The sequence below is a fragment of the Cottoperca gobio genome, chromosome 7 (genome assembly GCF_900634415.1).
Source record: "Cottoperca gobio chromosome 7, fCotGob3.1, whole genome shotgun sequence".
NCBI classification, from domain to species: Eukaryota; Metazoa; Chordata; class Actinopteri; order Perciformes; family Bovichtidae; genus Cottoperca; species Cottoperca gobio.
The window spans coordinates 17091311-17101310 of NC_041361.1; the positions used below are offsets into that span (position 1 = coordinate 17091311).

General features: G+C 38.5%; 3 protein-coding genes across 5 annotated transcripts in view; all 3 read left to right on the forward strand.

The window, feature by feature from the left end:
- Nucleotides 1–389, forward strand: part of zbtb17 (zinc finger and BTB domain containing 17) — a 10356-nt gene extending 9967 nt beyond the window's left edge. For both annotated transcript variants that reach the window (XM_029436437.1, XM_029436438.1), the window contains exon 15: nt 1–389. This exon is cut by the window's left edge and continues 962 nt beyond it. The gene's annotated coding sequence lies outside the window, so the exon portion shown is untranslated.
- A 470-nt stretch (nt 390–859) lies between these two features.
- Nucleotides 860–6382, forward strand: ddost (dolichyl-diphosphooligosaccharide--protein glycosyltransferase subunit (non-catalytic)). Its single transcript, XM_029436601.1, has 11 exons — nt 860–1133; nt 2420–2530; nt 2616–2702; nt 2789–2892; nt 2999–3093; nt 3810–3903; nt 4173–4321; nt 4877–5024; nt 5144–5264; nt 5416–5522; nt 5739–6382. Exons 1-11 carry the CDS (start codon nt 899–901, stop codon nt 5886–5888), a joined length of 1401 nt encoding a protein of 466 aa, XP_029292461.1. The 5' UTR covers nt 860–898; the 3' UTR covers nt 5889–6382.
- Nucleotides 6383–7318: 936 nt separating this feature from the next.
- plekhm2 (pleckstrin homology domain containing, family M (with RUN domain) member 2) overlaps nt 7319–10000 on the forward strand; it is a 19550-nt gene continuing 16868 nt past the window's right edge. For both annotated transcript variants that reach the window (XM_029435972.1, XM_029435973.1), the window contains exons 1-2: nt 7319–7920; nt 9768–9874. In XM_029435972.1, coding sequence (XP_029291832.1) covers nt 7861–7920; nt 9768–9874 — 167 coding nt within the window. In that variant the 5' untranslated portion in view covers nt 7319–7860. The remainder of the gene's footprint in view (nt 7921–9767; nt 9875–10000) is intronic.

The following is a 10000-nucleotide window of genomic DNA, read 5'->3' on the forward strand; positions in this document are numbered from 1 at the left end:
ACTAACAATTTAATTGGGGGTTTATCACCATCTCCTTTTTTACCAGAAGTGGAATGTAATGTATTGATGTACTGGCAAACATTGTAAATGCTGTGCTGTGTATATTTAATGTGTCCTCTAAAAAAAGTCTTAATACTTCTGATAAAAGAAAAAGAAATATATGTGGGGATGACAATCTAGTCAACAATTCTTTCACATTGATAACAAAACTGTTTCTTTTCTGGTATTGCAGTAAACTGGGCCCATTGGTATAAAGACTCACTAATGGTTTTACGTCATTATTTTGTCTCTTTGTCGTAACACCTGCAAGATGCCTATTTAGACATCGTAACATTGCTTCGACTCACTGGAAGTCATCATCTCATCAATAAAAAAACCATCACACTCTCCCCAGCCTTGTGTTGTGCTGTTATTCTTTTTTAAAAACAATTTGCTATTACTTGTTTCCTTTAAGTTTACATTGCTCACAGAATATCTAGAATACTGTGGAAAGAGGTGTTCCAGATATGTAGATTGATCAAATAAATAAATCCAATAAGGAAAAGTCACAGGAATATAGCATATTTTATATAGTTTTATATATTCATTGCATTTACATTATTTTCCTTCAAATTATTGGAAAACTTACTGCATCTGTTCAAACATCCACAAGATGTGGACATTTTAAGCAATTCAAGCACTGCACCTCAACACATTATAAAATCATGGAATAATGTATCTTTAGTTATCATTATTCAATAACTATGGATACTTTTTCCGGGATTGTCAGTCTTATAATAAAGTTTTCATCCCATTGGCGGAGTGGCAGTCCGAGCGACGCGTTCCTCTCTGTGATTGGCTGGAGCTCCGGGTCAAAGTGAAATCGACTCCTAACGCTGACGTCTACTTCTGCAGCAAAATGGCGTCGTTGACAGCAGTCATGCAGACGAACCAATCTGGTTCTTTAATATCGTCCAAAAAACGGACCGGAATGATGACCCAAAAGAGGTTCAGACTTTTGGACAACAATATCCTTTTGCTCCTTTCGTTAGCATCCATGTTGCATTGTGCTCTGGCTGACGGTAAAACGTTGGTTCTCCTGGACAACTTCAACATCAGAGACACCCATTCAATCTTCTTCCGCAGTCTGGCAGGTCAGTACGAGATTTGTGCTTTTTTCACCCACAAATAATCTTCTCTGTACTGTTATTTACCCTGTTGTATTGCTAACCGGGCTCTGGCAGGGGATATAACGTTAAAATCTTTGGGACTTGAGATTGTGACTTGAGCTTCCTGCAAGGCTAACGTAATGTTAGCTTTATTATGTTCGCTGTGTCTCGCCAAACTTCATTCAAGACTGTGGTAGTTTAATGTATTTTGAACTAATTAATGGTAGTATACGTACTGGGTCATGCTAACTTACACCGCACCCAATCGACACTGGGCCACTCTTAAGTTCGGCATACTTCTAGTAGCGTTACGCCAAATAATTAATAATTTGTTTCAATGTTTATATTTTATAATCAATTTAGCAGTCATCAACCAAATATTCAGATATGCTATGCCCGATACATTAGAATACGTTAATTTGAATATACATAAGGTTGTTTACAGGATGTTAACCGCAATGAACTAATGATCTCCATGCTAATATACTGTAACCGGTCTTGCCAATTCATCTCCAGCTATCTTTCCTAAATATTTGTAAATCAGGTACATGATGTAGTGGAACAAAGCCAGTGGTGGAAGAAGTACTCGGATATTTTTCTTGAGTAAGGGTAGCAATACCACAGGATAGAATATTCTGTTACAAGTGTTAAAAGTCCTGCATTCTCAATGTTCCTCATGTTAAAGTACAAAGCACTAGCATAAAAATATACTTCAAGTAGCAAAAGTAAAAGTACTCCCATTCCAGAATAATATATATTAAAACAATGGATTATGATTGATACATTAATGTGTACATCACTTTAATGCTGCAGCTGGTAAACGGGGCTAATTTTAATTATTTATACATTGTTGGATATCTTGAACTATAATATTATATCATAACTTATTAGTTTATTTGTATTTTGTATTTATAATCTGAATCTTCAAAGAATGTAAAGTTCAATAAATAAATGGCTTCCAAAATCTAATGGAGTCGAAGAATAAAATGGCATAAAATGGAAATACTCAAGAAAAGCACAAGTAACTCAAAAGTGTAATTGAGTAAATGTACTTGCTTACTTTTCACCACTGGGGAAACTCACTTTCTGATTTGTGCAGTAGAATTGAACAACTGTAGGTGAGTAATTCATACTGTACATAGGAAGTCAAACACAATTAAAAAAATTGATATTGAAAAAACAAAACTTTTTGGAAATGCTTTGTTCAAGTTACTGCAAACATGGACGATGAAGTGAGACAATGTTTCAGTGATGATGGATCTCCTTTTCAGATCGTGGCTTTGACATCACATTCAAGACGGCTGACGATCCCTCCCTGTCTCTGATCAAATATGGCCAGTTCCTGTATGACCATTTGGTCATCTTCTCGCCATCAGTTGAGGGTAAATTTCACACTCTTGATTCAAAATCAAGTTAACAGGCTTGTGTTTGCCTGGTTGAAACAAACTAATTTTTGGTTATTTGCAGACTTTGGAGGAAACATAAACGTTGAGACAATTACAGCCTTCATTGATGGTGGAGGCAACGTCCTAGTTGCTGCTAATTCAGACATTGGTGAGTTGATTTCCAACAGCTTTTCTGTGACCTTATATAAAATACATTAATATTGCATATATTAATGCTCTTCTCCTGTTACACAGGTGACCCTCTGAGGGAGCTGGGCAGCGAGTGTGGCATCGAGTTTGATGAAGAAAAAACTGCCATCATCGACCATCACAACTACGACGTGTCTGACTCCGGAGAGGTAAACGGAGTCCTGCTCAGACAGCACATCCACTTTGTTACTCAAATCCAGTCTTTAGATCTGATGCTCCATGTTGTTATTTACAAGTGATGCTTCTTGTCTCCAGCACACCCTGATTGTTGCTGATCCAGAGAACCTGATGAAAGCTCCAACTATTGTCGGCAACCCCACCAACAGACCTGTTTTATTCAAAGGTGTTGGGTAAGGACAACTGAACACGGCTGAAATGTTAACAAAAGATATATTACTGCACTTCTCCACCCTAACATTCAGTATGTTGACACAATTGATATTCCGACGCAGTACCAAAGACATTCACTGTTTTACTTGTTTACAAATATTAAAAAGTTACTATTTTAAGACACTACAGGCAAAAACATTGTTTCTTTCATGCACTTGCATGTCATTTTGAGAGTTTAGACTATTTAGCTTCCATTACATGTCTTTTTCAGATTAATGGAAAGAAAATATTCAAAATACACATTTAGGTGTTTATTTAACTAACTTTGTCTTTTTTGTCTTTGTTCACTAAATTCAAATAACTAAAAAAAATATCATTTCAGAAAACTTAATATCATTTAACTTAAAAAAATAATTGTCTTAATTTGAATAATCAACTGGGGAAATGTTTCACCCTACGCTCCTGTACTTTCACTCCTTTAAATGACTTTTAGCCGAATCTTTACTGTGCTTGACTGTAGCAGAGACCTTTGAAGAAAGGGACTGCATTTAATAATAATAATAATAATAATAATAATAATGCATTCTATTTATAAGCACACTTTTCATTTGAATAAACAAAACTCAAAGTGCTACAGAGTAAAAAGTTAGTAATGTTAAAAGATGAACTGCATTACTCACTACAAATGCAAGCCATATAAAGCCTGTCTGACATGCACTGCCCCCCCCCCTTGCAGCATGGTGGCAGACCCAGAGAACCCTCTTGTCCTGGACATCCTGACCGGATCGTCTACTTCCTACTCCTTTTTCCCTGACAAACCCATCTCTCAGGTAAGATCACCAAACATTAAAGCTGTCAGTTTATGTATTTATTAAGAAGGTTATTCATAAGGGTCCTGAACTGGATTAGAAGCAGTGTATTTGTTGATAATAAAAGCCTGCACGAGATAGACCGGTGGTAATTTCACTACTGGAGGACTGAATGGAAATAGTGTTGTGCTTTCCAGATGCAAATATTTCTGTGGAGGGTCAGAAGCCATAGATAACCTGTGACATCATTTTCTCTTTCTGACTAATGATACACTTTCTTACCGCTCCAGTACCCCCATGCTGTTGGTAAGAACACCCTCATGGTCGCCGGCCTTCAGGCCAGGAACAATGCCAGGGTGGTTTTCAGCGGCTCTATGGATTTCTTCAGTGATGCCTTCTTCAACTCTGCTGTGCAGAAGGCCACGCCCGGCTCCCCGAGGTAGTCTTCACTGTTCAACACATCACTCTTGTTCTGTCTCATGAATGCTATTAAAGCATCGGTGACATTCTGGTCACTTTCAGCTTTTTTTTTTTTTCACAGAACAGATGTTCACTTACTACTCGACCGTGTTTGATGGAGGAGCTTGCAAGTCCTTACTGAGTCTTGAGATGCTCACAGTTCAGTGTCTTAAAAGCCCCTGTAAGCCTTCAGCTCTGTGCAGTATAAAACAATCTTGTGAGAAATGTCCCCGTTTTCTACTGAGCTGCTTATAACTCATCGAGCTCATTTGTAGAAGAAAATTAGTCTTTGAATAAGTATTAGGATGTTGCATCTAAAGACGCATGTAATGTGTAGGACTCTAATGACTGTTGAACATGTGGTCAAAAATATTTTTTCGAAAGCAACTCTGATATTACATACTGCATCCCATCAGAGGTGGTCAACTCTGACTGGACTAAGTTACATTTTTATTTGCAATGAAAAAATCAGTATCGTCCAGTTCTCCATCTCCCGTGTTTGAAGCACTCCTCTGCTTGTCGTGGTGTTTGTTAGGCACGAGCAGACGGGGAACATGGAGCTGGCCGAGGCTCTGTCTCGCTGGGTGTTCAAGGAGGCCGGAGTCCTCAGGGTGGGAGCTGTCACACATCATCCTGTTGGAGAGAGGAATCCCCCTGCAGCATACACAATCACTGACCTTGTGGTGAGTTTCACATTTCAGTGATTTATGTGAACAATCATCACCCTGAAGATGTTTATATCTTAGCATGAATGAAGTTTTTACGTGTGCATCTCAATCAAGTGTAAAACTTTCCCACGCAGGAGTACAGCATTGTCATCGAGATGTTGGTCCAGGGCCGCTGGGTTCCCTTCAACGGAGAAGATATTCAGCTCGAGTTTGTGAGGATCGATCCTTTCGTCAGGACTTATCTCAAGAAAAAAGGTACGTTGTTGTGGTTATGGAACATATACAGCACTCATTAATAAATGTTTTGTTAATGCTCATAGTCTAATTGTGATTTTTAGTTTGAGCTGTGTGCACCTTTTGCATGCACAAACTTTATCTCCTATTAAAACTGTTTTCTTTCTTCTAGGAGATAAATATAGTGTCCAGTTCAAGCTGCCCGATGTGTACGGAGTCTTCCAGTTCAAGGTGGACTACAACCGACTGGGATACACACATCTCTACTCCTCCACTCAGGCACGTTATTCAGGAGGTTTACTTTAATTGTGCATACCTAAATCAAAATACTGGTATGATTGCTGTACAGAAAACGCCATATATGGAAAGTGGCAAATGCAAAAGGGCAGAAATACTATAGATCAAGTCATTTAGTTTCTCTTGCTTATAATTTATTATTAACCATGCTCTAATGTATGGCGGCCTAACTAAAACTGCTATTTTGCTTCATCACAGGTATCAGTGCGTCCCCTGCAGCACACTCAGTACGAGCGCTTCATCCCCTCAGCCTTCCCATACTACGCCAGCGTCTTCTCCATGATGGCAGGACTTTTTGTCTTCAGCATAGTCTTCCTGCACATGAAAGAGAAGGAGAAGTCAGACTAATGCAGACAGACAACCAGGAAGGGGAAACAAGATTATAAGAATTGTACTGTGAAGAGTTGAAATTGAATGTCTTGGATCTTCACGTAGGGACTTGGACTGCAGTCCTCTGGAAAAAATACAGTTTCTGTTCGGTTATTGGGTTACTCAACTAATCAGGGGCTGGAGGCCAAAAGGGGGGTGACTGATGCAGAGGTTGGGGATGTTTTTTTGTTTTTTTTGTACTCGGAAATCACTTAAAGGCCGATAAATATCTTGAAGTCAGTCAGTGTTTGTATAAAGTTGCTTTACATTTGATACAATTATCTCCTAAGTAGAGCACTTGCCCTGGAACACGAAAGAAATCCATATAAAAAAATTGACCCATATGTTCTTAATCTGGAAAGTTTATTGTGGTAACTACATGCACTGAATATGCCAACTGTTGATTTGTTTTTTGATAAGTGTTTCCAAAAAAATGGAGTCATCTTAACAATAAAATATTGACATTCCACTCAGTAGAAATTCCTGTCCTTTCCATGACCTAACATAATTGTACTCTGTGATTTACCCACTGTATAGAAATCTGATTTCTTGATCAAATAGATGGTATTTTACTTAATAATGCTACACGCTGTGACTGTCAAACAGTGTTGTTGGTTGTACTGATGTAGGTATGGAAAGTATTCATGCCAAACTTCGTTTAAAAATACTGTCATTTAACTGTGCAGATGCTTTGCAAAAATGAAACCTGCTTTATGGCATGCCATTTTAACATTTAATCAGTAGCGGTAATTGTGGATATCAACAATAGCCTTTTGACTAGTTTGAATTCCAAGCCAACTTATCCAAAATGCTATATTGACTAGTAGCAATTTTAAATAAAGATTTAGTCAAAATTTCAATTCTTGACCTCAATAATTAATTACTTACTAGTGGATATGTTCATAGTAGATATCTAAGTTAAATTCTACCATTGACTTCTATTCAAACTCTTACAGATATCCGTAATTCAATTTTAACGTGTTATAATTCAAAGCCGACATTCATATTTTAATTTTGACTGGGTTTAAATTTTAATTAATGATATCTACATGACTTAACTAATAACTTTTAACACATTTTTATTCAGTTGCCCTAAGCCTTATCCACATCTTGGTGTCAATGAACGGTGCTTTTGCCTCCACATGATTCGCATAGGTGCACGCAGTCACTGAATGAAAGGGTGAACCAATTAAAAAAAACCCGCAGATTTATTTATGATTAAGTTAAAGCCTGGAGTCTTGGACGTGTTTGCCGATTTGAGGAAGTAAGTTCTCATAATTGAAACTCAAGTCATATTTCATGATTAATGTGTTTTTGCACAAAGCTGAGCAAATAAAACTTTTAATTGTCAGTTTCTTGATTTAATTTTGAGGCTAGTGGTGACGTAATGCACTGACAGTTGGAGTTCAGACTGAGCAGTTAGGTCAGTAGCACAAAAGGTAGCCTTAGCATCCGTGACTTTGATATAATTAACTAACTTAAATAGTCAACTACGCAAAAAAGTAACTTAAAGTTGTTCACAATAGCAAACCTCAGTGACAGAACGGAGAGTATGATAACAACAATTGCTGCTAAAAGTCCATGTTTGGGCTCTAAAATTTGCTAGCCACCCCCACCAGCAAGTCCAGCGTTAAAAAAAAGTCCAGTGGATAACTCAAGCTAACGCCAAGCTAGGCGAACATTACTTGGCTAACCGGATCCGTTGACAGTGGTTGGATTATCACGTTGCTTGCTTGGCATTCACATGATTGTTGTGAACTAGCGGTGCTGTCAAATTGAATGTGTACAATTGACAGACAACGCTGTATCGTTAGTTTGGCTGCCAACTGCATTAAAGGACAAGATAATGTTAGCTAGCTAACAAGGCGCGCGGCGTTAGCTTTAGCATAACAAGAGCTGTGCTTTCAGGGAGTCAGCTGACAGCCTGCTGTAAACTGCCAACAGACCAGTGATGGATCAACTGAAAGTAAAGGATCGCATATTGGAAAACATCTCACTGTCTGTCAAGAAGGTAAGTGCTCTGCGGTTGGTCAGCACACTTATACAATGTCACAAAATTGAAGTATTTTCAAATGTATTACTGCAGTCAGCGTTAGGTCATCTTTGTCTGTCAAAGACGGCAACTTTCGGTGGGACATTACCATTACTGGACATTACCAGCTCGCTGTCACGGGAGGGCCTTTCCCTTATGATATCATCAAATAACGTACAGATTATTCATGTCTCTATTCACCTTTTATGTTTGAAGGTTGTCCTGTTGTTCTAGCTTCTCTTGTTGACCACGGTGGACAATAGTGGCAGCCCCTGTTTGCTCACTGCGGCATGTGTTGTAAACACACCTGCAACTATATCGGAGATGCATCTTTACAACATAAGAGTTGGCCATCATATCTGTCCTCCTAATTCACATTGGAGTGATGACATATGTTAGATGTTCTTTCTCCAGCTATGCCCGACATTGTGAAACTACCTTTCTCATAACCTGAAACACAGCATTGCATCTTCGCCCTGCCTGTTTGTACATTTACTTTCTTAAACTATGTGCATTTGAGTTTTTACTTTTGCTTTCTCGTCTGTTTCTGTCTCAGTCATTCCCCATAGTCCACCAGCAACAAACACAACAAAATGCAGTTGGAATCCATTCATGCTAGACAAGAAAAACAAAACAAACACAGTAATGTCCTTCAGTATCTCTATTACTGTAAAGACTGCATAAGGACTGTGAAATAACTTATGAAATGGTATGCCTGAAGCTTCCAGGACAGTATTTACCTCAAACAAACATAGCTTAGTCATGTGGAGATAGTCACAAGATACACATTCTCTTTCTTTGGGTCACAATCCTCAAAGCAACTTTGACCTACACTTGGGTGCATGCGTCAGGGATCCAACACTTCTGCAGGTCACTGCAGGAGGTGGACCTGCAATGAAACACACTTCGCATCATCTGCATTACCACATAGTACCTCTCAGTCGAGCTACCAGCATCTAACATTGTGCTTTGTATATGTGTTAGTGAACAAAAGTAGAAACTTTGTAAGTTATTGAATTTAATTTAGAGTGTTTTGTTGTTTTGCTCCAGCACATTGGATTTGAAATCAAACATGTTTGAAATTAATCAGGGCGACCTGATGAGTCTGCAAACAGTTTGGGAGGTTTAAGACGGGATCTGTAAACCCCACACATTCCCAGATAATCTTTGCCAAACATCGGTACTGACCAAGGAGTCGGAAGGGGTGAATTGTAGATAAATTGGCCCAAAACCGCTGAAGTCTGAGCCCTGCTTAAGTTGGATTTAGGTCATAAACATTCCACTGCTTGTCACTATATTCCTTGGTTGCTTTGACTGTAATGTTGTACTGTAGGATAATTGTCCTGCTGCACTGTCCTAAACCTTGGGATCGTGTAGCGTTCATTCCATATTGATGTGAACACCATGTCTGCTCCTACTGTAGTTATTACTGTTCTATTTCAAGTCCAGTGCATGTGTGAGTACAGAGCTAAAATGACAAAATGACTTGATCATCAGGTTAGAAATTCATTACATTTTTGCGTGTTTTTGAAATCTCTTTGCCAAATTCTCTGGAGAACGAAATGCAAAGTTGGCTGAAGTTTTAAACTGCAGCTGGTTTCACTTTTATGCAGCATAACTGATACAGACATTCCTATCCAGATTCATGCATCTGAGCCAGACAGTCCTAATGAATCCAACCTAACTGTTTAGAAAAAAAGAAACTTTAAACGTCTGTCTCTTGTGATAACTTTTCAAATACAATCTTGACAAATAGTTGCATCTTTGTAACTGGAATTGGAGTTAAAATATCCCTCTTCTCAGCAAAAAAACATGTCTCTCTACAGTTGCAGAGTTACTTTGCGGCCTGTGAAGATGAGACTCCAGCTATCCGAAATCACGACCGGGTCCTCCAGCGCCTCTGTGAACACCTTGACCATGCTCTGCTGTATGGGTAAGAAGCTTACTGCAACTCAATTGCTCACTGGAACGAGGAAAGGTGCATGGTGCAAATATTAATCTGTTTTGTTTTTATTTGTTGTGCAAACATTTCTGTTATAAACTCTGTTTTATTCTGCAC